This window comes from Anomaloglossus baeobatrachus, chromosome 4 (genome assembly GCF_048569485.1).
Source record: "Anomaloglossus baeobatrachus isolate aAnoBae1 chromosome 4, aAnoBae1.hap1, whole genome shotgun sequence".
NCBI lineage: Eukaryota > Metazoa > Chordata > Amphibia > Anura > Aromobatidae > Anomaloglossus > Anomaloglossus baeobatrachus.
Window position 1 is genome coordinate 653,719,357 of NC_134356.1, and position 26,502 is coordinate 653,745,858.

Sequence of the window (26,502 nt, forward strand, 5' to 3'; positions counted from 1 at the left end):
CCGGCATTGTATACATTGCCTAGGTATTCTATGGAATGTCTGTTTTTACACATTGCCGGTAACATATATATTAAATTAGAGAGGTTTCCTAGATTTAAAAAGTCCATTTGAAATGCCCTATTAAAGAATACTGAATTGACAGAAGCATTGCTGTATGCAGCTGGATTGGAGAGGGACTATAGTGTCCCTCATTGTGGAGGATAGCATTTTGTAAAAATATGTAATTCTTCAATTCTCCTCTTGGAGTGCTGCAGGGAAATTGAACACTTACTGTTGGTTCAGTCCAAGTTACAGCTGATTACTGCACTCAGATTTTTGTCTAGGGATAATTCTAATTAAAAATCCGATATCTAAACCAGACAGTACCTTACATTTTTCTAGTAGATTTTAAGGACCAGTAAGTAACGAATTAGCAAAACTAAAATCAAGCAAAGTCATAAGCTTTTTTTTTTTAACTCACCCCATATTCTTCTGTGTATGTCTTTAATGTATAGTTCCAGTACGGTGGTGACACCACAGGACAGACGGTGTCTTTTCAAGAAGCTCAAGCGCAGTTAATGTTGCAGCAGGCTAAGGTGCGGTATTTCACACACATATATATATGTAAAGGCGCCATTATGCCTACAAGGAAATCTCCATTAACGTCTATAAATTATTTCCATTTTTAGTTGGCCATGAAGGGTCCACCTGGACCAACGGGTATGACCGGAAGACCTGGTCCTCTTGTAAGTTTGATAGGAAAAGCTTCACAGCTTTTCAGGAAAATTCTTGACCCATTTTTTATTTTAATATTTGTCAACAAAAAATGTCAACAATTTTTGTGTGACTTTTTTTTAGGGTCCTGCTGGGCCTCAAGGTCTTAAAGGGGATTTTGGAGATTCAGGACCTCCGGTAAGTTTTCATTCCCATTACTGAATAGTTTTTAATCAAAATAGAACAAATATATCAAGTATACCCTTAAAGTGGCCATAACACGATGACTGAAGGTCAATAAACCTCTTCGAGACCCCTTCATCTTCCAGTAGACCAACATGTCAGGCATGTTGGTATCCAATATTCCTGACCGTTTTCTACTCAACATCTGCCAAGAGTTGAGACCACCTTGTTTTCCCCAGGACTAGCCATAGTTTTGTCTTCATTTATCTGAATTTACATCTTGATACTTTTCTACTGCTTTCTTTTCTAGGGCCCACGTGGCTTTCAAGGCATCCTGGGGCCTCCAGGAAAGATTGGCAAAAGAGTAAGTCGTAATCATGAATGCACATTCTCCAAATGTTACTTCTACATTTCCATAATCTCCTGACTTTTCGCACCTTCTATTCACTCACTACATGTGTAACCATGTTCACTTAAATATTTCTTGTCCTTCTCATAGGGACGTGGGGGAGCAGATGGTGGCCGCGGTGTGCCTGGAGAAACTGGAATAAAGGTAGGTAAAAATTCTCTGTATTTCAAAAATACTTAATACCTATCGGCAGTCATTTTTACCTTTACTTCTTAGACCCCCTGTTGGAGGCTTTTCAGCCAGTATCTTACTTTGCACTGATGAGGGAGAAGAATCTCAAAACAGTTGTATGCCAAAGGTGGTCTTTTTTTTTTTTAGGAAAAGATTCTGGTTTGGCTTTTTACCCTAAGTCATTGTGCAATATTGACTTCTAGGATTGCTACCTCCATTAATTGGCACTAGATACTGTTACTTTGCACTAATGAGGGACAAGTACCTCAAAACAGTTGTATGCTAAAAGTGGTCTTTTTTTAAGAGAAGATTCTGGTTAGGCTTTTTACCCTAAGTCATTGTGAAATATTGACTTCTGGGATTTCTACCTCCATTAGTTGGCACTAGATACTGTTATTTTGCACTGATGAGGGACAAGAACCTCAAAACAGTTGTATGCTTAAGGCGGTCTACTTTTTTAGGAAAAGATTCCGGTTTGGCTTTTTACCCTAAGTTATTGTGCAATATTGACTTCTAGGATTCCTACCTCTATTAGTTGGCACTAGATACCGTTACTTTGCACTTATGAGGGGGGCAAGAATCCCAAAACAGTTGTATGCTAAAGGCGGTCTTTTTTTTTTAGGGGAAGATTCTGGTTTGGCTTTTTACCCTAAGTCACTGGGCAATATTGACTTCTGGGATTGCTACCTCCATTAGTTGGCATTGGATACTGTTATTTTGCACTGATGAGAGACAAGAACGTCAAAACAGTTGTATGCTTAAGGTGGTCTATTTTTTTTAGGAGAAGATTCCGGTTTGGCTTTTTACCCCAAGTCATTGTGCAATATTGACTTCTAGAATTCCTACCTCCATTAGTTGACACTAGATACCGTTACTTTGCACTGATGAGGAACAAGAACCTTAGAACAGTTGTATCCTAAAGGCGGTCTTTTTTTTCAGGAGAAGATTCCGGTTTGGCTTTTTACCCTAAATCATTGTGCAATATTGACTTCTAAAATTGCTACCTCCTTAATTGGCACTAGATACCGTTACTTTGCACTGCTGAGGGGGGCAAGAACCTCAAAACAGTTGTATGCTAAAGGCGGTCTTTTTTTAGGAGAAGATCCTCGTTTGGCTTTTTACACTAAGTGATTGTGAAATATTGACTTCTAGGATTGCTACCTCCATTAGTTGGCACTTGATACCATTACTTTGCACTGATGAGGAACAAGAACCTCAAAACAGTTGTATGCCAAAGGCGGTCTTTTTTTTTATGAGAAGATTCTGGTTTAGCTTTTTACCCTAAAGGGTACTTTACATGCTGCGACATCCCTACTGATATATCGTCGAGGTCACGTCGTTAGTGACGCACATCCGGTGCCGGTAGCGACATCGCAGCGTGTGACACCAAGGAGCAACGATCAACGATCGCAAAATCGTTCAAAAACGGTGATCGTTTACACATCACTCCTTTCCTTAATATCGCTGCTGCCACAGGTACAATGTTGTTCGTCGTTCCTGCGGCAGCACACATCACTATGTGTGACACCGCAGGAACGACGAACATCTCCTTACCTGCGTCCACCGGCAATGCGGAAGGAAGGAGGTGGGCGGGATGTTACGGCACGCTCATCTCCGCCCCTCCGCTTCTATTGGCCGGCTGTTTAGTGACGCCGCAGTGACGTCGCTATGACGCCGAACGCCCCTCCCCCTTGAAGGAGGGATTGTTCGGTGGTCACAGCGACATCGCTGTCAAGGTATGTACGTGTGATGCTGCCATAGCGATAATGTTCGCTACGGCAGCAAGCACCAAATGTCGCACGAGCGACAGGGGCAGGTGCTATCGCGCACGACATCGCTAGCTATCGCTACCGATGTCGCAGCGTGTAAAGCACCCTTAAGTCATTGGTCAATATTGACTTTTAGATTGCCCGATTGAAATAAGATGAGATAAGCCAAGAAGAGAAATGTTCCTAGCTCTTGGTAATATTTTCCAAGAGCAGCTAATATTTCCATTGGCCGCAGAGGTTCTCCATCTTTTAAGATTGGATCAATGGAAGCTAGAGGTGGGATAAGATCTAACGCTCCTCTGTACAAGCGAACTATTAATTAGCTGTGTTGTGTTTTCTGTAGGGAGATCGTGGATTCGATGGCTTGCCTGGACTACCGGGAGAGAAAGGTCACCGGGTAAGTATGAATATGGATTCATAGATTGGTTTGTAAGTTATGCTTCTATTATCATTGGTTGGAGGTGATGACAATCGTAAAGCCCATATCCTTCTAAGGCTGGTGTGAGTTTAAGGATCACGGAGTCACTGATTACTATATTTTTTTTCTATCACAGGGAGACTTAGGAGGTTCAGGCCCAGCTGGTCCACCGGGGAATAATGGTGAAAAGGTAAAACACCTTTGCATTTCTTATCAGTGTTGGTCCATCGTTGTATTGACCAACAATAGTGGAAGACTGAAGATGGTCATAGTCATAGACTTTACAGTACATTAATATTCACCAAGTTAATTAATATTGAGTATTTGTTTCAATTATATCGGGAAATGAACCCCCACTTACAACTTCCCACCTGATTTGACATGGAATCCGTGTGACGGCTGAAGAGCATTGGGCATGTATCCTAGTCTATTGAATTGGAGAGTACAGTAGATAATCATAGGAGTTTTGTAGGTGGCGTACAAGTAGTTTCCTGACCTGTTATAGATGAGAATAAGACTTGGCACTCAGATATGGTGATAAAGTGACTCTCCCATTACTGAGATAGAAGATGACAGTTGGTGCTTTTAAAATTCTATGGATAAGGGAAGAGCTAGAGGCAGAGGGAGGAGCTAAAGGCAGAGGAAGGAGCTAGAGGCAGTGGGAGGAGCTAGAGGCAGAAAAAGGAGCTAGAGGCAGTGGGAGGAGCTAGAGGCATAGGAAGGAGCTAGAGGCAGAGGGAGGAGCTAGAGGCAGAGGGAGGATCTAGAGGAAAAGGGAGGAGCTAGAGGCAGAGGAAGGAGCTAGAAGCAGTGGGAAGAGCTAGAGGCAAAGAGAGGAGCTAAAGGCAGAGGAAGGAGCTAGATGCAGGGGAGGAGCTATTGGCCGAGAGATGACCCAGAGGCTGAGGGAGGAGCCAGAGGCTGAGGGAGGAGCCAGAGGCAGAGGGAGGAGCAAGAAGCAGAGAGAGGAGCAAGAGGCAGAGGATGGAGCTAGAGGAAGATCGAGGATCCAGAGGCAGAGAGAGGAGCTAGCGGCAGAGAGGAACTAGAGGCAAAGGAAGGAGCTAAAGACAGAGGGAGGAGCTAGAGACAGAGGGAGGAGCTAAATGTAGGAACTAGAGGAAGAGGAAGGAGCTAGAGACAGAGGGAGGAGCTAGAGGCAGAGAGATGAGCCAGAGGCTGAAGGAGGAGCCAGTGGCTGAGGGAGGAGCCAGAGGCAGAGGGAGTAGCAAGAAGCAGAGAGAGGAGCTAGAGGCAGAGGGAGGAGCTAGAGGAAGATCGAGGATCCAGAGGCAGAGAGAGGAGCTGTCAGCAGAGAGGAACTAGAGGCAAAGGAAGGAGCTAAAGACAGGGAGGAGCTAGAGACAGAGGGAGGAGCTAAATGTAGGAACTAGAGGCAGAGGAAGGAGCTAGAGGCAGTGGGAAGAGCTAGAGGCAAAGAGAGGAGCTAGAGGCAGACGAAGGAGCTAGATGCAGAGGAAGGAGCTAGATGCAGGGGAGGAGCTATTGGCGGAGAGATGAGCCAGAGGCCGAGGGAGGAGCAAGAAGCAGAGAGAGGAGCTAGAGGCAGAGGGAGGAGCTAGAGGAAGTTCGAGGATCCAGAGGCAGAGAGAGGAGTTAGCGGCAGAGAGGAACTAGAGGCAAAGGAAGGAGCTAAAGACAGAGGGAGGAGCTAGAGACAGAGGGAGGAGTTAAATGCAGGAACTAGAGGAAGAGGAAGGAGCTAGAGACAGAGGGAGGAGCTAGAGGCAGAGAAGCTAGAGGCAGAGGGAGGAGCTAGAAGTAGAGGGAGGAGCTAGAGGCAGAGGGAAGTGCTAGTGGCAGAGGGAGGAGGTAGAGGCAGAAGGAGGTGCTAGAGGCAGGGAAAGGAACTGTTAAAGCCTTAAATTTATATTGATGAGTTGGAGAACTTTATGAGCTCCAACTTTCATACATCCCACCTAAGGAAAAATTGTCTTTACTGAATAGTGCGAGTTCTCCTGAATGGACATATACAATTCTCCATAGAAGTTTGATCACCAACTGTCACTTTCTATCTCAGTTTCCACTAAAAACAGAGTTTATCATAAACTGAGAATTTTTGAGAATGAATGATCAGTCCAGGAGGAGAAAGAAGCAAATTTCTCTGATAAGATATTTTACAAAGTTTGTTATTTTCTCATGCAATATTGATTTTTGGAAAAAAAAAAAGTAAAGCTGGTAATCGTTAGTGAACAAAAACTCAAAGGCATGCAAAAACATGCGCTCTTTGCATATCAACATCAGCGAATGGGGCATATTTAGATCGATATGTACAACCCCTCTTAACCCCCAACGGCTGGTATCATGGGACATTGATAGCAGAAAATTTGGATACTGTTGGCTTTAAACTTACCGACTGACAACTCATGAAAAGTATTAAGTGCCTTTTCTGATAGCCGTTAACCCTCTTATTGATGGAGGGCGCTATATGTAAAAAAAACTATTTGTATGTCAACTAAATGAACTATTTTATTACATTTATAATTATTTATTAGTTACTGGACTTTTCCAGGCTTAAAATATAGCAGAAATTCTGAGGTACCTCAACTCATCTCCAATTGAAGTGAATAGGAGCTAAGCTGTAGTACCCAGCAATGGCCACTATACAGTGAATGGCGCTGTGCTCTTCAGCTGTGTCCATTGTTTACATCAAGCTTGTGTAGGAGCTGAAAACTGCTGATCGGTGGGGGTGTCGGGTGTCGGACCACCACTAATTTATTAATGATTACCTATACTCTATATAATAACAATTAGTCTGCAGAATCATTTGTGACTGGACAACCCCTTTAAGTCTAAAACCCCTATTTAAGCATTTATAAAACCTTTGTCATTCAATATCAGAAAAAGATTCAGAACTAATATAAAATCTTCAATGTCATTAATAAAAAATATATTTTCTTACTTTATTTTTTAATTAAAGGGAATCTTTCAGCAGGTTTTTTATATATAATCTGAGAGCAGCATACAATAGGGCAAGAGAGTCAGATTCAAGGGATGTATCAATTACTGGGCTGCTTGGTGTAGTTTCCATAAACTACCTGTTTTGTTTGATGTAGTTGTAGCAGCGCTAAGAGTAGAGCTGTGTATAACTCCGCCCACACCCCTGATTGGAAGCTTCCTGTGTACATCATCAGAAAGCTACCAATCAGTGGTGGGGGCGGGGTTATACAGATTAGCAGGACAACTGTGCACATGTGACCTAATTGGGCAGTGATAATCTCCTGTTGATAAAATACTGACTGTGTTAAAACTATAGCACACAGTCTAATAAGTGACACATCCCTGGAATCAGGGTCTCGAGCCCTACATTATAGTACTCTGAGATTAAATAGCAAAAATCTGCTGACAAATCCCCTTTAACTTTATTTTTTTAATAAATATGGATTACTCCTACAACTGTGTTTTGTCCATTATCCTGAAAGTTGTATTTCTATTTTCTAGGGTTCTGATGGGCCTCCTGGACCCACAGGTTCTCCTGGAGAGGCAGTAAGTTAATTTGTAAAGCTTTTTTTTTCCGTAAAGGGTTTTCTTTCAATCTGGAATGAGGACAAGTACTGGGTCTACTGCGAATCTGCCCAAGTGTAGTAATAACGGTAATGCATGTGTTTCTTTTCAGGGTGCACGAGGCTTGGTGGGCCCCAGGGGACCTCCTGGACCACCGGGCCAGCAAGGTGTAAATGGTATTGATGGCGTTCAAGGAGCCAAAGGAAACCAAGTATGTAAAAGACTTGAAAACATGATTTATTTTTTTAATTGCTTGTAATGATCAAGGTTATGTTGTTTCCTTACACTTTGGACTATGTATTTCCTAATTTGACAGGGTATTCAAGGAGATACTGGGCCAAATGGGCAACAGGGAAATCCAGGACCTCATGTAAGTGTGAAAAAGGAAAAAATAATCAGTCTGCCCTACTAAAGATTTGGTCGAGGTATTAAAATGTTCTCATTTTAGGGGTTGCCTGGACCTCAAGGTCACATTGGAATGCCAGGAGAGAAGGTAAGTCGCAGTGTTGTATTTGTACCAGCAAGTACGGATGTAGAGCTGGCGTTCCTTCAGGGATGCCGGTTTACTCACCGATGCGACCGGGTTGTGTTTTCCCCCGCAGCTCTGCGGCTGCCCATGTGCTCGTCTGCCTCCCTCTCTCCCTGGGGCCTGTGCACGCCACACAGGCTCCCAGGGAACGTGCCTACTACGCACGCATCATCCCTCCTGTTAAAGGGCTGGAGTGCTATTTCCAGGAAATGCCTTTCAACCTATGGCTGAGATGCACTAAATATTTACGGCACCCTCCCATTAGGGGAGGTGCAGGTGCAACGACCTTAGTCAGTATACCAGTCTGCTGCTAGCAAGTTGTCAGGTTCTCGAGATTCTGTCCTGTTATCCCTGTGTCCATTACCTGAACCTGCCTTCCCATACCTCTCTCTCCTTACCGTGCCTACCATATCTGTCCATACCCACCTACCTGTCTGCCTCAGTTATCCCACATGTACCTGCCTGCGATGGTGTCGTTACCTGAGTCTGTCTCCTGTCCTGGGGGTCAGCAGCTAAAGTCCCGATCACTGCCCTGAGAGTGGTACCTGGTGCCTCGCAGTGGGCACTTAGATAAGCCTCTCCCACTAAAATGGTAATCCTGGGTCCCACCTGTGGTCCTGTGGGTCCACTAACCCCGCTCGTTGCCCCTACACCGGCCAGGAGCATTACACCAGACTTGTACGGCACCAAACACAGTAACCGTCTTGTCTTGTCTTTGTCTCTTTGTCCAGGGTCCACCAGGAAAGCAGGGAATATCAGGTCTGGCTGGGTCCGATGGGCCACCGGTAAGTAGATATTTCTATAATTTGCTGCTCAACCACATGACCATTGCTCGAGCTAATATTACCATACTGTAGACTAACTCAGGTCTACATCTTCCGAAATTATTGAGTCAAGTAAATGTTGATAGGCGACTGCCTGGGATGAAGGAACTTTACCCCAATGGCATGGCATCAATATAGAGATGTTATAATTCTAAAAACTTACATGACTTCCCAAGTCATAAGTTTTAGCTTATACAGTAGTTGTGCAATTAGTCACAATCGGGGAATGAAGACTTGTCCAAAAAAATATGATGAAGACACATTTCTCATGTCTGTGATTTCATTTTGGAATGGGCACAGGAGTACGCCCTTGATGATATCATGTGGATATTTTAACCAGAAACATAAATCAGCCCCTTCAGAGATGGCACAAGGAAAAATGTCATTCATCATATTTGGATCAAACTCCCCAGTTAGGGTTACGTAACCGAGTAGTAATATTTTATAAGTAACTTAAGTTCATAAGTTCATCAAGTTCAACCTCCTAATTTTATGTTGAGTTAGTCGAGAAAAAGTCGAACCCAAACCACAAAATACTGGATACCCGATTGTCCCTCTGCCCACACAGCTTTGGCTCCTTTCTCGTGGTAAACCAATATTACAACCGAACATGATACAGCTAAGCTCTGTTCACATCTCGTCAAAGCTTTACGTCGGAGGTGGAGATGAGGAGTCAAATTCTCGCTGACCTTTGCCAGTTTGCCAGTGCCCAGACTGGTCCTCTGCTATAGCCGGTCTTTATGATTTCATGTTGTGAGGGTACAGCTCACTTGGAACCGTTTCTACGTATTTACAGTAAATGATGGCTGGTTTATTCATTCTTCATAAACCACTCCATAGGATAAACATAAACCGCCTTTTCTCATGTACAAAGTAAGAACAAAAGGAAAAGTTCATAAGGTACTGTGGGGTCCGCTCACACAGGATTAGGTCTGTCTCTTTAACAAGAGTAACACCACTGGAGGTCTACACACCTCCACAGACAGACACTGACTGAGATTACAGGTCTCCATTTTACCTGAGGCATCACACCTCCAGGGTGGGGATATGTGAGAGTCATTTCCAACCATCTTTCTGAGTGCTTGTAAACCCGGTCCTGTCACGCTGTGACGCCTGCCTTGAACCATAGTCCCAGGATGGCTGATACGGACAGGATAGAGGAAAGCCGCTCACTAAGCAGGATCCCAAGAACCCTGAAACCCTTTAACCACTCTAGAGGGATTTGGAATTACACAGGGCCCCGGACATCACTACCGATGGAAAGCTGTAGTCCAGAGGAGAGTAGTAGTCCGGCAGGTACAAACCAGTAGATGAAGAACAGGGACAAAATCGGCAGACAAAGGGCATAGTCAGGAAATAAGGCAGAGGTCAAAACAGAAGATGGCAGCAAGGTACAAATACGGCAGGCAAGAGAGTTGTCAGAGAGCAGGCAGGGGTCAAAACAGGAATCAATAACCAGAGCAGGGAGAACCAGAGTCTAGTAAGAATACAGACTATATCTGGCAGTGACCAGCAGACAGGAGGGGAAATTAGAAGTGTCTTCCCAATGGCTGTAGGTGAATGGTGGTAACTTTAGCTGAAAGACACACGCCACCTACAGTCAGCCAGTGGTACTGCAGGTCCGAGGGAAACCCAGCTTAGTGGATGAGCGGAGCCTGCGCCCACCAGAGCCACTGTCCCTGACTCCTCTCCTATCACCAGCACAGTCCATGGCAGGAATACAGCGGCGCCTGGTGACCAAAGCAGAAGTCGCAGGAGTGGACTCCAGTGAGGATGTGACACGCCCTATTAAACCTCTCAGAATTTAACATGCTGGAGCCTGCTTCTAGGCTTACATCATTGAAGCTATCAACCTCGATGATACATATCTCCGTTCCTGGACTTTACAGTGGCCTTCTTACAATGTATAAAGATGTTATGATCTCAAGAGGCCTAATAAGCACCTGAAGTAAAAACTCACTGCTCCTGGAAGACCAGACTGGAAACAAGTCGAAACAAGCAGTAGAAACTGAATTGCTCATCCATAGTCAAAGTCTACATTATTAATATTCCTCAATGCATGCCTCCATCAGAACGTTCCAATATATGTCACTGGATCGCCATAGAGTGTACTTTATTGTCTATTGACCAAACTGTAGAGTTAGCATGAATTTATTCATATGTCCCATTCTAGCAGTAACGCCTTTTACCACCCAACGTCTCAGATCTTCTTTTGATTAGTCAACCTGATGCATGTCACATGCGCCTCATGCCACTACGATGACACCGCATCAGCCCTGATAATCAAAAGAAGAGCTATGGAGATCAGCAGGTAAGAGGAGGTATTAATTGCCCCAAACAGGGGTGACAGATTACGGACGTGGCCGATGGAATTGGACGAGTGAATCAATGTGCACCAATTCTACCAAATTGTCATAAAAAAAATTGCAAACTGCACTTTTCACATTTTTTTTGTGGTGGTCCTAGTCTTATCTTAAAGACAAGTAGAAATCACCCTTCCATTGATCCTCTACATTTTTTTTCAATATTTGCTTATAAAAACCCAAATGCTTAACCACTAACCACATCAAATGGTTCTTATTTTCTCAGGGACATCCCGGTAGAGAAGGACCGGCTGGGGAGAAGGGCATTCAGGTGAGAGTTTGAGTGAATAAAATACCAATATGAAATGCATTTCAATCATTAAGAAAAAAAAAATACATTATGACATGCTCTAATGGACACCGCATTAAAGCAGGCTTTACACGCTGCGACATCGCTAGTGATGTCGCGAGCGATAGCACCCGCCCACGTCGGTGGCGTGTCATGGGGTGATCTCTGCCGTAGCGAACAATAATGCTACGGCAGCATCACACGCAATTACCTGTTCACTAACGTCGCTGTGGCCGCCGAACAATCTCTCCTTTAAGGGGGGCGGTTCATTCGGCATCACTAAGTGGCCGCCCAATAGAAGCAGAGGGGCGGAGATGAGTGGGCGGAACATCCCGCTCACCTCCTTCCTTCCTCATTGCCGGTGGCCGCAGGTACGATGTTGTTCCTCGTTCCTCCGGTGTCACACATAGTGATGTGTGCTGCCTCAGGAACAACGAACAACCTGCGTTCCAAACGAGGAACGATTTTTTAAAGTTGAACGACGTGCACACGACGAACGATTTGATACCTTTTTGCGATCGTTACTGATCGCAAAAAGGTGTCACACACAACGGCATCGCTAACGAGGCCGGATGTGCGTCACCAACACCGTAACCCCGACGATATCTCATTAGGGATATCGTTGTGTGTAAATGGGCCTTAAGACTATAGACTACTACATGGAGCCACAAGGTCTACAACATGTCATCTGGGCCTGTATTGCAGATAATCTGCCCCTATGGTTTGGATTTCTGAAGCCATATGAATCTGTCGCGGGCGGAGGAGGGGACGCTGCGCTCTCCCACTGCTCGGGTCCAGCCGCTGCTGCTGCTGCGGCTGCCGCTGCTGCTCGGTGGTGGCTTGAGCGGTGGGCTGGATCCCGGGGACTCGAGCGGCGCTCCTCGCCCGTGAGTGAAAAGGGGATTTTGATTGTGGGGGGTTTTGATTATTGTCCGTGATGCCACCCACGGTTGTGGTGATATTGGTGACACCACCGCTGCTCTAGACGGGGATCCCGGGAGCGGTGACAGGGAGCAGCTTTGTTGTTAGTTCTCCCCTCCGTGGGTAAGGGGTTGGTTGTCCCGGGGCCCGGTGATGGGGTAGGGATGGATGGCAGGCAGGTTACGGGGCCTGGTGAGGTGGAGGGTCGCGGGGGCAGCGCTGTGCCGCACGGCACGGTGGTACTCACTCAGCCAATGATGAGGACACAGTTCTCGGTAAAACACACGGCTGGATGGACGGGTCCCGCAGACGGCTGCGGTGTTGTTTCTCCCGGCAGGTTGATGGTGACTGCCTTTCCCTGCACCTAAGTATGGTAGATGGTTCCAATGGGTTCCCATCGGTAACCCGCTCCCCAGCTTGGATATGGGCTGGAGGAGCCCCTTTTGCCCGCAGGCTCTGGCCCTGGGAAATGGTTGCCTTGGCAGTGGCGGTGTCTCCCTCTCTTGGTTGGACTGTTGCCTTCTGTCGGGACTTGGCTGTTGGGAAACCCAGGAGGTTCCCTTCACTAACGAATTCGGCAAATTGACGGCGACTCCTAGCCTTGCCGGGGTCCGTAAGCCCCTGCCAGATGGTGCTGGCTTCTCTTTGCGTACCGGTCCGGTACCGCCGGGCCACCGCCCGTCCACGGTCCTTACGGCAAACTCCGATAGGCCACTCCTGCAGATGGTCACCACCGTCTGCCAACCTTGCTGCCACACACCCGGACGCTGTCAGTTAGTTGCTCCACTACCACTTTCCTTCCTCTCACTTTCACCTCCAAAACTAATCTGCCTGGTTTTCCCACCTCCAGGACTGTGAACTCCTCGGTGGGCGGGACCAACCGCCTGGCCCACCCCCTGGTGTGAACATCAGCCCCTGGAGGAAGGCAACAAGGGTTTTGTGTCTGACCTTGGTGTGCCTGCTGGGAGTGTGGGGTGTGTTGGTGTTGTTCTCTGTGGCCCCTGGCTTGTCCAGGGCACCACATTCCCCCTTAGTTAAACGCAGACCGTCCGTTCATCACCGGTTTAATTTTCACAACTGAAAAATATAGAAAAACGGTAAAACAGGTTACATTTATAATAACATCTTCCCACATCGGGAGGTACTCTTACTTAAACGTTACGGTTACGGCTTCCGCTCTCTCCCACCCAAGCAACCTGGCCCTGATGCTGCCCCTAAGCAAACAGGCAGCACCCCTTGACCCCAGTCCAGCACAAGTTGCCCGAGCGGGTTCTGTCCTTTTCAGGGGACCCATATCCATGGTGAACCCCTGAAACCCCCAGAGGATCGCCACCGGTTCCGGTGGTGGCTGGGCCCCAGCCTGCTCCACTGCGGGCCCTTCCTCCAATCTGCCTCTCCGGTAACGGTAGAAGCCACAACAACATTTTTACTTACAAGTCACAAGTTTGTGGTTGCCCTGCTAGTTCTCGGGCCTGTTCATAAGGAGTTCCTTATGCAAAATTGTAAAGGGGGTCCCAACAGGGACCAGTTGCCGGCAACGACCGGTTTCAAGCAGGCTGACAATCAGGTGCAAATCAGATGACTTCATCGGTAGATTATTCACTTATCATTTTCCAAAACTTTAAACACACTGGTGGTCCCAACGGGGACAAGCACAACGGTATTCCGCTGCCATCACTCTGAGTCCTCGGTATCACTTGGGGGAGGGAGCACGGTTGCAGACACGGGCCTCCTGACTGGCCCTCAACTTCGCATCCAGCGCAAACCACCCCCTCTCCCCGCAGTGCCGGGTGTAATGCACCAGGTCCCCTGGCATCAAGTTGCGGCCTGGGTGCTCTTCTGGCAGGTGGGCGGTAACGTCCCGCCGGGCTATGAAGATCTCGGCCTCCAGGCCTGGCTCATATATGAAGCCATAGCCCCAGCGGACATCAAACCGCCTCACCTGCCCTTCATACAGGGGGCCCCGGACACAGAAGGTCGCTTGTCTCAGGCTCTCCTTCTCCCGGATTGTACGGGCCACCATCTCTGCCTTCTTCTTCTCCCGTTCTGCGATCTCCGGGCCCAACGGTACCGGCTCCCTATCCCAGTACGGTGCTGCTGCGAGCTCCGACGCACGGGTCGGGCCCCGCGAGACCTTCCGGACACTGCCCACCACTGGCGATCTGGGTGGAAGGTCCCGTGGTGACTTGGCCTGGGGTGCTGCTTTGCAGCTACAACCCGGCGCAACCTCAGCCGAGGTGTGGGGGATGGGCACAGGGGCTTTCTTCTGCTGGGCCTTCTGCATGGAGCGGCCTGTCGGCTCCGGCTCGGGGGAAGTCGCTGTAAATGCCTCCGGCTCAGGCTTCTGGGCTTTCCAAGGGAGCACCTCCGGTCGGCTACGGGCTCCGGCTACAGGTCAGTCCGCCTGGGCGGACATGCGGGGTATCGCTACCGGTTGCGGGGGTAGCGGGCCTAGTGGCGGGGTCACGGCAGCCGGGACGGGTAGCGAAGGAGGCAGCAGGGCGAGCGGGTTCAGACCGGGTCCCGCAGCCGCGATGACCGACCCACTAGGGGTATCAGGGCGTGGGTCACTCACCCTCCCTTCCGCAACTTCCTCCTCACGTCTCCGCACGGTCGCTATGACCTCCGTCATGTCGGTCACCCACTCCTCCAAGAGGAGCTGCATTTTGACCTGCAGCCTCTGTTGGAGCTGCGCGGTCCGGATCTCCACCCACGCCGCGGTTCCAGGCGCGGGGGCTACGGTGCTACGGGACGGCATGTACATCTTGCTGGCGGCCTCTCCCAGGAACAAGATGGCCGCAGGGTCCTGGCGTCCCTGCTTTTATAGCCGCGCTCACATGCAACCAGCCGCCATTTCGTCCCCCTTAGTCTCTTTTCAGCTCCTCCTCTACAGGGGCGGGGCCTTGGCCTTCGCGCCTCCACTACTCGAGGAGACACTCGAGCGGGAATATTTCGCGCCCAAGATGGCGGCTTTTCAAATTTTCCGGCCAGACACCTCTGGCAGTCACACAAGGCGCACTTCCACCAGTCGGTAGAACGGTAGGATCCTGTTCATGACGCCAAGTTGTCGCGGGCGGAGGAGGGGACGCTGCGCTCTCCCACTGCTCGGGTCCGGCCGCTGCTGCTGCGGCTGCCGCTGCTGCTCGGTGGTGGCTCGAGCGGTGGGCCGGATCCCGGGGACTCGAGCGGCGCTCCTCGCCCGTGAGTGAAAAGGGGATTTTGATTGTGGGGGTTTTGATTATTGTCCGTGACGCCACCCACGGTTGTGGTGATATTGGTGACACCACCGCTGCTCTAGACGGGGATCCCGGGAGCGGTGACAGGGAGCAGCTTTGTTGTTAGTTCTCCCCTCCGTGGGTAGGGGGTTGGTTGTCCCAGGGCCCGGTGATGGGGTAGGGATGGATGGCAGGCAGGTTACGGGGCCTGGTGAGGTGCAGAGTCGCTGGGGCAGCGCTGTGCCGCACGACACGGTGGTACTCACTCAGCCAATGATGAGGACACAGTTCTCGGTAAAACACACGGCTGGATGGACGGGTCCCACAGACGGCTGCGGTGTTGTTTCTCCCGGCAGGTTGATGGTGACTGCCTTTCCCTGCACCTAAGTACGGTAGATGGTTCCAATGGGTTCCCACCGGTAACCCGCTCCCCAGCTTGGATATGGGCTGGAGGAGCCCCTTTTGCCCGCGGGCTCTGGCCCTGGGAAACGGTTGCCTTGGCGGTGGTGGTGTCTCCCTCTCTTGGTTGGACTGTTGCCTTCTGTCGGGACTTGGCTGTTAGGAAACCCAGGAGGTTCCCTTCACTAACGAATTCGGCAAATTCACGGCGACTCCTAGCCTTGCCGGGATCCGTAAGCCCCTGCCAGATGGTGCTGGCTTCTCTTTGCGTACCGGTCCACACCGCCCGTCCACGGTCCTTACGGCAAACTCCGATAGGCCACTCCTGCAGACGGTCACCACCGTCTGCCCACCTTGCTGTACCACCCGGGCCACACACCCGGACGCTGTCAGTTAGTTGCTCCACTACCACTTTCCTTCCTCTCACTTTCACCTCCAAAACTAATCTGCCTGGTTTTCCCGCCTCCAGGACTGTGAACTCCTCGGTGGGCGGGACCAACCGCCTGGCCCACCCCCTGGTGTGAACATCAGCCCCTGGAGGAAGGCAACAAGGGTTTTGTGTCTGACCTCGGTGTGCCTGCTGGGAGTGTGGGGTGTGTTGGTGTTGTTCTCTGTGGCCCCTGGCTTGTCCAGGGCGTCACAAATCTCCTATAATTTAGGATTTGCATACAAGTGTTTCCATTTAGTGGTAAAATAATCTTATTCCCCATGATACCATCTAAGAAGGATTAATTAAGGGTGAAAAAAATAAATAAATAATGAAATAATATTTTTATTTTTTTTATTGGACAATATTTTAACAAATGCTAAAAACACTAAATTATACTGTTGGGCAAATTGATAGAATAATACATATAATATATACAGTATATGATGGTCACAATATTGTATACGGATACCTAAAGTACATTATAAATAATCCAACACAAGGGAAGGAAAACAGAGAGGGGTGAAAAAAAAATCATAAAATTAAAACACTCCATGCAACTCTAATGCATCTAACACCACAGCTGCAATTGTCATGAAACTTCAGCTTCTGCTAAAGACAGGCTCCTTCAAAAGTGGACAGCTTAGATAGCAGAATCTATAACCAACATCAGATGTTAAGACACGTGACTATTGCCTAAAAAAATACAATTATGATATTATTTCATTATTTATGTTATCACTGTGCCTTGGACTTTACTTTTATAGGTTTTTCTTGCACTAGTGTGTATATTAGCATTTTATTTTATTGCTCTTTATACACTTTTAGGGTTATCTATGTAGGAGACCAAAGTAATTTGGAAATCCTAAAAGGCAAAAAATGGAAAATTACATTTAGGTTGTGCCTCTTATGGTTTATGAGTGTGTCTCTCATTGCTTACAATTGTGTCTCTTATGATTTTCTGCTTGTGCCTCTCATGGTTTAGGCTTGTGGCCTCCATGGTTTAAGGCTTGTTCCCGTTATGGTTTAGGCTTCAGCCACCTATTGTTAAGGCTTGATGACTCTTATAGTTTAGGCTTGTGCCTCATATGGTTTAGGCTTGGGCCTCTTATGGTTTAGGCTTTTGCCACCTGTGGTTTAGACTTGGACCTCTTATGGTTTAGGCTTGTGCCTTAAATAGTTTAGGGTTGTGCCTTATATAGTTTAGGCTTGTGCGACCTTTGGTTTAGGCTTGTGACTTTTATGGATTAGGCTTGTGTCTCTTATGATTTAGACTTTTCTCATCTATGGTTAAGGTTTGTGCCTCTTGTGGTTTAGGCTTGTGCAACCTATAGTTCAGGCTTGTGACTCTTATGATCTAGGCTTGTGACTCATAGTTTAGGCTTGTGCCCTTCGTGGTTTAGGCTTGTACCCTTTGTGGTTTATGCTTGTGCCCTTCGTGGTTTACGTTTGTACCCTTTGTGGTTTAGGCTTGTTCCTCTTATGGTTTAGACTTGTGCCACCTATTGTTAAGGCTTGTGACTCTTACGGTTTAGGCTTGTGCAACCTATAGTGTAGGCTTGTGCCCTTCATGATTTAGACTTGTACCCTTCACGGTTTAAGCTTGTGCCTCTTATGGGACCAGTCCTGCCATAGAGGACATAGATACATGACCTCTTTTATATTACTCATAGTTTTACCTTTCATTTTATTTTATTTTTTTAACAGGGAGTTCCTGGATCTCCTGGTCCTATTGGGTACCCTGGCACCCGAGGTGTGAAGGTAAGAATATGAAGTGACTGATAATAATGAAACGACAACTGTCATAGAGTAAAACAGTGTTACCCAACTCCAGTCCTCCAGAGCCACCAACAGTTCATGTTTTCAGGATTCCTTAATATGGCCCTGGTGATAATTCCATCATCTGTGCAATACTAAGGAAATCCTGAAAACATGATCCGTTGGTGGCTCTCAAGGACTGGAGTTAGGAAACACTGCTGTAAAATAATGCTATATACTAATTTTGTAATACTCAGAGATGGGTATTTGGTCCTAACATGGTTTGTGTAAAAAGGAGTTATCCAGCACCAAACGTTTGTGACTTATTGGCTATCCATATACATATTCCAGAGAAAGACACAATAGTACATCATCTGACGCATTTTGGATCACCAGTGATCCTTAGTCATATCATAACAAATGTACAGTACCATACAAGCAACTTTATGCAGTATAATGCTTTAGTGGAAGGCATCCTGAAACAGCTAGAGAAGCAGGTGAAGGGAAAGTAAAGGGAATCTGTCTGCAAGTTTTAGCTATGTAATCTGAGTGCAGCATTAGGCGGGCACTGAAACGCTGATTTTAGCGATGTGTCACTTTCTGGGCTGTGTGTTGCGGTTTCAATAAAATAAGTATTTTTCGGATCTATATCACGGAATTTGGGAGTGTAAGAAGATCATAGGGTTCTGGCAGCAAATACAGGGGGTGGTGAGGAAAATATGGAGTAGGAATATAGAATTGGATCTGATGATATGGATCCAATATGGATATGGTAAACTTGAACATCTAGTGTCCATGCATGGACTCAGAACACTGACTTCTTAGGAAAGTCCGTGTTACTGTTTAGCTTCGGCCGCCCTGGATAAAAATTTAAAAATAAAGAAGGAAAAGGGAAACAAAATGGCAGGTAAAGCTGGACGATTATACTTGCTGAGTTTTCACATGGCTGTCACACTTTTTCCTGGTTGGCTCATTAAATCTTATGAATATTCACTGCTTCTCCCATCAACTCTCCGGGACAGCGTCTGTGAATGGTTGCAGTCAGACTGCTCCCCCATCCTCTGTGATTGGCTGCCCTCACACTAGCTGTCTGGGTCCCCAAAGTGGAATGTAAAAATAAATGGAAAAAATGGCTTGCGGTATCCCATATGTTAATACCCAGTGCAGATAAAGCAGACACCTGGAGGCTGCAGTCCCCAGCTGTGTGCTCCATCATAGCTGTGTATCAAAATACGAGGGACCCCACTCGGCTTTTTTAATTATTTAAATAAATCATTTTAAAAAATTATGTGGGGTTCCCCCAAATTTAATACGCCTAAACATGATAAAACAGACAGCTGGGGACTGGTAGTCTCAGGCTGGAGAGGCCCATGGTTATTGGGGTCTACCCAGCCTAAAAATAGTAGCCTGCAGCTGCCTCAGGATTCATGCATCACATTAGATGCGCCAATCCTGGCGCTTACCTGACTCATCTTAATTCCATTGGAGCGTTAGCAATCTGTGTAGTATAAGGGCTTAATGACAGCTGTGATTTGTCAAAAAAAATCACAGCTGCCACGAAGCCCTGAATTAGTAATGGGTTACACTACATTACTAATTGTGTAAGTAAAAAGAAATAAACACAAAATACATTGAAAAATCATTTAAAAAAAAAAAAACTAACAAAAAAAACCCTTTCTCTAATTTACTAATCCCCAAAACATCCCTGCAGGTCCAATGTAATCCACACCACAACATCCCACAATGATCCCGGCTCTGCTACATTGTGAAGTCAAAGGGATGGGTCAGAATAGAAAATGTGACCAATCACTGCAGGCTGAGAGACACACTGATGGAGCCACAGCTGTGAGAGTGCGGATGTCAGTAAGTTCACAGCTGCTGATTCCCACAGTACCCCAGCTGTGACCTCAGGTGAACTCACCTCGGGTGAATTCATTGAACTCAATGCCTGATTAGGCTATGTGCGCACATTGAGTATTTGGTTGAAGACATTTTTTAACACATATTCGATGCATTTTACTGCCAGAAGTATCAGATTTAGTGCAGAAATTTCTGCAACCAAATACTCAACAAGTGCAGATAGCCTAATCCAGTAATCTGATATTGTGTTCAATGAGTTCACCTGAGGTGAGTACGCTGAGTTAAATGAATTCACCTAAGATGAGTTCTCCTCAGGTTAATTCACCTGAGGTCCAGCTGGCGGTTCCCACGGTACTCCAGCTTTAACTTCAGGTGAACTTTCCTCAGGTGAACTCATTGAACTTAATGCCAAATTACCGTATTAGGCTATGAGCACATGTTGAGTATTTCTGCACCAAGTCTGCATCTCCTGGCAGAAAAACAAACAAAAAGCGCAATGCATTTTTTACATGTTTTTGATGCATTTTTCTAGTAATTCAAGATTGAGTTCAATGAGTTCACCTCAGGTCAATTCACCTAAGGTCACATCTTGGGTACCGTGGGAACAGCCAGCTCTGACCTCATGTGAGCTCACTGACGTCACTGTTCTCACAGCTGTGGCTCCATCAGTGTGTCCCACTGGCCACAGTGATCAGTCATGTTTTCTAATGTGACCATGCACTGCAATCTCAGAATGTAGCAGAGCCGGGATCGTCATGGGACGTCGTGTCTTTGGATTACATCGGACCGGCAGGGGTGCTTTGGGGGTTAATAAATAGTGGGGGTTTTTTTGGTTAGTTTTTAAATAAATTATTTTTCTCTGTTATTTGTGTTTATTTATTTTTACTTGCACAGTTAGTTATAGGGCGGTCTCATAGACCCCTACCCATTACTAACCCAGGGCTTTGTGGTAGCTGTGATTTTTTAACAAATCACAGCTGTCATTAACCCATTATATTACCCGGATTGCCATAGCTCCAGGGCAATCAGGTAAGAGCCAGGATTAGCGCCTCTAGTGGATGCGCCAATTCTGGGGAGGCTGCGGGCTGCTATTTTTAGGCTGGCGAGGACCAAATAACCATGGTCCTCCCCAGCCTGAGAATGCCAGCCCCCAGCTGTCTGCTTTATCGTGCCTGGGTATCAAAATTGAGGGGGGGTGGGGGGAGAACCGCACACAGTTTTTTAAAAAATGTTATATATTTGATTGCAAATGTATATGCAAGAAAAAAAATCACATTTGAGTCTACCCCAATTTTCACGAAGTATAGCTTACCTTAGTAAATTTTACGTACATTATTTGTTTTAGTGCTAGAGCAGTTACATAGTGATAAGCCAGCACTACCATGCTCGGGTGCTCAGCACTTACAATGAGCAGTTGGATGCTTCGATGGGTGCAACTCGACAGAGTATAATGGAACTCAAGCATTTTTCTGGAAGATTTAATAAAGTAACTCACTAGTTAATATAGACATAACGCTGCATTAGACCATATATTAGTGCCAGATTTTCTCATCACTACGATCTTAGGACAAAATTCAGCTACGCAAGGAGAACCACAAATGATGACAGCAGACAAAATAATTAACTTTTTTTTTCTATTTTATACATTATTGCAAAAGATGGAAATGGTAAATATAATGTGTAACATACTGTATATTGAGAAATTTGATAATGCAGCATGATGTCTCTCCTGAGATTTAACCCTTTTTGTACCCGTGTGTCTAATTTAAAAATCCACCACAACTCCCCGTGTCTCAGCATTTTATCCATGTTACCCCAATTTATTTATGTTTTATATCACATACATTTTAAATGTGGACACATTGTTATGGTGATGATTACTAAAATGTCTGGAAGCCTGAGACACATGTTTTACACCATTTGCATTTTTTTACAGTTTTTGTGCCCTCTCTTTTTTAGTTTATCATGTATGTTGAAAGCTTCTGTTTTTGTACCCTCTCTATTTTAGTCTATCGTGTATGTTGGAAGTGTGCCGCCCCCACGTCAGCAGCAGCCGGGCTGCTCGGATCCGGATCCGCAGTGGCTCGAGGGGTCTCCGGACCCGGGGGTCGCGCGGACACTCGAATAAAAAGGGGGGCGTATATGTACGGGGATTGCTGTGAATAATTTGTGATGCCACCCACGGTGTGTGGTAATATGGAGTACCACCGCTGCTGTTAGAAAGCACACATGGTCGATGGGATGGTAGCTAGGTGTTTAACCCCTCCGTGGGTAGGGGTGGATGCCCCGGGGCTCAGAGTCCAGGACACAGGGAGTGATGTAGGCCGGAGGTGGCGTGCCGGCCCGGACCGGGGAATGTTGGTGTACTCACTGTGGAATAATTGCACACAAGTCTGTTGGTAAACCAAGGTGTCAGTGGCCGGCTGCCGCATCCGGGTGTACTCAGGTCCCACACCCGGCTGGAGTACCGATGTCCCTTCCTCCGGCACTCTGTAATTTTCCTCAATTCTGGACAACTCCGTATGGAACGGGGAAGTCCGCTCCCGGTATGTTCTGGTTGGGAGACGTGTCCACGAAAACTGACCCCTGGGATCTCAGTGGGTGTTTGCGGATACCTTATCCCCCACGGTGGGCTGCCGTTTCGCTCTATCTGGGCTGGGCTACACTTCTGGAACAATGTCTGGAACCTTGCTCCCGGCCTGGTTAATTAGAGAAGGGGCTTGCAAACGTCTTCTAACTAGGGTCCAGGTACCCGCCGGTGCACGTTTTCCGTACCGGATCTCCGCTGTCGGTACCGGTGGGCTCCAACCCTGTTCAGATCCACTTTGGATTTCCCGCGACCGGACTCCCGTCGCCCTTGGACACGGTCCACTGCTTGCCAGCTAGCCAGTAGATCAGGGCCACTACCCTGGATACCCTCCACTAGGCACAGCCTTGACCTCCAACTTTGAACTCCAACTAGAAACTCCAAACTTTAACTTGTTCCCGCCCCCGGATCCTCAAGACCCCTAGGTGGGTGCTCCTAATCCGCCTGGTCCTGCCCACTGATGTGTCCTTTCTACCCTGAGGGGGGTGGCTAGGATTTTGTGGCAGATGGCACCTGATGTGGGATGGTGTTATGTCGGGTGAATGTTTTTCTTTGACCACCTGGCAATGCTAGGGCGTCACACAAGCTTCTAGTTTTGGTACCCTCTCTTTTTTTAGTCTATCTTGTATGTTGGAAGCTTCTAGTTTTGGTACCCTCTCTTTATTAGAAGAGTCTAACTGATAGGCTTCATCAGTGTTATAGTTGCGTTTCTCTAAGGCTAGGTTCACACTTCCGTTGTTTTGCATCAGTCAGAAGCCGTCGCCTTGAGGAAATACGGTATCCTGCAAAATATTTTGCAGGAATCCAGTTTTTCCCCATAGACTTCTATTAGTGACGGATTGTGACGTTTTTTAACTGACCGCCTGGCGGGAGCAATGCAGCCTGTAACGTTTTTTGAGCAGCGCAATTCGCAGGATTTTGCTGCGCATGCTCTCTCTGTCTCCCTGCCCCCGTAACCAGGATACACATCGGGTAACCAAGCAATGCGCTTTGGTTAGTTATCCGATATTTACACTGGTTACGGGTGCAGGGAGCCAGCGCTAAGCAGTGTATGCTGGTAACCAAGATAAATATCGGGTAACCAAGCAAAAAGTGCTTTGCTTATACCCGATATTTACCCTGGCTGTGCAGGGAGCCTGACACTTCCCCGCTCGGCTCCGCCCCCTCCCGCACTCAGCATGTACACACACACACACACACACACCTGTCCCCATCCCTGCAGTCCCCGCGGCACTGACGTCCTCAGCGCCACGGCCCCGCTCGGCTCCACCCACCCCGAACTCCGCCCCCTCACGCTCCGCCCCCCGCACACAACGGAGTCCGACAAAGAGTTCTGTCCTTTTGTCATCCGTTGTACAGCGCATCAGTCACATGCGTCAAGCGACGCATGTGACTGATGCAAAACAACGGAAATGTGAACTTAGCCTTACTGGTATGGAGTAGATTGCTTATGACTTGGGTGATGACTGCTGGTATGTAGAATAGCGTTTTAAGCTGTATGTTTTCTATATGTTGCAGTATTGACTCCAGAGCATAAATTACCTACGAGTTTGAGGTCCAAAAAGTCCACTCCTCTGCACTTGCATTCCACTTAAAAACCCAAGTTAAATGTGAAAAATTGGGGACGGAGGAGACATCTGATCTCAAAATGAGGAGCTACTGACTTGAGGTTAAAATACAATGTAAACATAACCTAACACAAAGCACTGGAGGTTGACATTTTTTTTCTTATGAAAGCCGTGTCATGAAACAGAGTTGCTGGAATGTAGAAAGCAAAACAGCGGCCACCAAACCCTTCATGGACCTGGGAATTTTTAGTTTTTGTGCTTTTGTATTTTTTTTCTTCCCATCTCATCTAATAAGCCAAATTTTTTAATTTTTCCATCTACACATCCCTATGACAGTTTGTTTTTTTTGTGGGACAAGTTGTAGTTTGGAATGACACCATTCATTTACCATACAATATATTGGAAAGCAGGAACAAAAATCCAAGTGCGGTGAAATTGCAATAAAATTTAGATTCCACCACTGTCACCACTTTTTTGGCGTATAAGTTGCGGCCACCACCGGGCTCTTATATACAGCATTCTAACATGCTGTATATAAGAGCCCTGGCCACTGTGAGAATATAAAAAACACTTTATAATACTTACCTAACGGTCACACAGTTGGCCATATGGGCGTCTCCGTTGTCCGATGCTGGCGCCTCCTCCTTCGGCCATCTTCGTCCTCTTTCTGAAGCCTGTGTGCATGACGCATCTACATCATACACACTCGCCGGTCCTGCGCAGGCGCACTACAATACTTTGATCTGCCCTGAGTGCGCCTGCTCAGGACCTGAATGCCGGTGAGTGTGGATGACGTCGGATGCGTCATGCACTGCGACTAGAGAAGGAGAACAAAGATGGCCAAAAGAGGCGGCGCCGGCACCGGAGAACAGAGATGCCCATATGGCCCACCACGCGACCGTTAGGTAAGTATTATAAAGTGTTTTTTATGTTCTCACAGTGGCCTGGGCTCTTATATGCAGCATGTTAGAATGTTGTATATAAGAGCTTGGTGGTGGTGGCTGCAGCTTATAGGCCAAAAAAGTGGTGACAGGTTCCCTTTAAGGCTCGCTTCACATCTTGCCGCAATACCATTGTAAATGAATGGAGCTGAAACGCATTTGTGCCGGACCCGGCATTATGGCAAAATACCGCTGATGTGAAGTGAGCCTAAGGTTGGAACAATTACAGTGATCATGACTAAGGATAGTGTGACATCCGAAACGCGTGGTATGCTATACACAGCACACACTGGCTGTTTAAGATACTTTTTATATAATTTTAGATTTTGCTAGATAGGATTGGATACAATACCAAATTTATATATTTATTTTTTTATTTTTGAAGTAGGGCACTTTTCTACACAGATACATTGAAAAAAAAACATATGCCATCTCCTATTATGGGTTCATAGGGCGGATGGATGCCTCAGCATTCACGCGGACTGTAGCCACTGTTTGGTGTATACTGGTCCTAACTGAGCATATGAGCTCCACAATAGCCACAAATATAGTGTGTACAGAGCTTTACTGACCTACGACAAAAATAAACGGCATCTGAAGTAACTGTAACCAAATTATATTGGGTGGAGGTACTTGTTTAAGCTTGACCACCCACTAAACTGGCATCACCGTCTATATAATCTTACCCAGTGAGCGATAACTCCATCTGATCAATACCTTTCAAAAGACAATGGATGGGGTTGTTACCTGCGTGTCTTCATCTGGCCAAAAAATTCTGAAGAAGAGGATTGTTAGGCATTTTTCCACTAAGTTATTAAACCAAGAAGGTAAACTTGTGACTTAGGTCACATTGCAATAAATATGGGAGGTCAAACTGGGAATGAGACCTAGGAGCCAGTTGCCCGGGTTTTGCCAACAAAGCACTTTGGGTTACCTAGGGTAGAGGTAGTGTCGCGCTAGGTACGGGGAAGTACCAATGCACGGTAAATGGGAAGGGAAACCTTGTATCTAGGGATTGGGAGATGGTGACCCCTGACTGAACCTACTGCTGGTCCCTGGGGTCCCTCACCACCCTAGATAGGTTCTGCACCTATGCGCCAAGTCGGATACCTAGGCATCCCTAGTGCTGGGCCCTAAATAGGAAACAGATGGGATGAGCTCTTCGTCAACACCATAAACCACTAAAGAAGACACAAGGAGGACACACAGGGGGAAATGCATTAACAACTTATCCATACATAACTCAGGTAGAAGTTCAGCAAACTATTCAGCAACAATACCACAGAGGAGTACAAGTCACCTGTTTGCAACTGAGGTTTGAAGAAACTGAAAAATATAACCAGCACCAGTCCAAAGGAAGGAAGGGGTATATAAGAACCAAGAGAATACTGATGGTCAGCAGCTGGGTTGAAGGTGAGCTCCTGCTGGGTCAAAAAGGGAGAGAGATGAATCCTGCAGGAAAACTACCTATACCAACGAATACTGACAGCAGAAATAATGGAAAGTCAGGGAGCATTCTGCTCAGCCAGACGCTGTGACCTTCTATGGCCAGAAACCACATGACTGTGTTAGACGTGGATGGGGTAGTGGATTGATATTTACCCATGTTTAATGGAAAACTTACCAAAAACTTGTGCAATGAAGATAATTTTA

General features: G+C 46.8%; 1 protein-coding gene across 1 annotated transcript in view; it reads left to right on the forward strand.

Moving 5' to 3' along the window:
- The window catches only part of COL5A3 (collagen type V alpha 3 chain), a 307,612-nt gene that overhangs the window by 201,554 nt on the left and 79,556 nt on the right, over nt 1–26,502 (forward strand). Inside the window, exons 13-26 of the mRNA XM_075346486.1 lie at nt 495–575; nt 669–725; nt 838–891; nt 1,187–1,240; nt 1,376–1,429; nt 3,569–3,622; nt 3,780–3,833; nt 7,106–7,150; nt 7,281–7,379; nt 7,485–7,538; nt 7,617–7,661; nt 8,429–8,482; nt 11,111–11,155; nt 17,843–17,896. Coding sequence (XP_075202601.1) covers nt 495–575; nt 669–725; nt 838–891; nt 1,187–1,240; nt 1,376–1,429; nt 3,569–3,622; nt 3,780–3,833; nt 7,106–7,150; nt 7,281–7,379; nt 7,485–7,538; nt 7,617–7,661; nt 8,429–8,482; nt 11,111–11,155; nt 17,843–17,896 — 804 coding nt within the window. The remainder of the gene's footprint in view (nt 1–494; nt 576–668; nt 726–837; nt 892–1,186; nt 1,241–1,375; nt 1,430–3,568; nt 3,623–3,779; nt 3,834–7,105; nt 7,151–7,280; nt 7,380–7,484; nt 7,539–7,616; nt 7,662–8,428; nt 8,483–11,110; nt 11,156–17,842; nt 17,897–26,502) is intronic.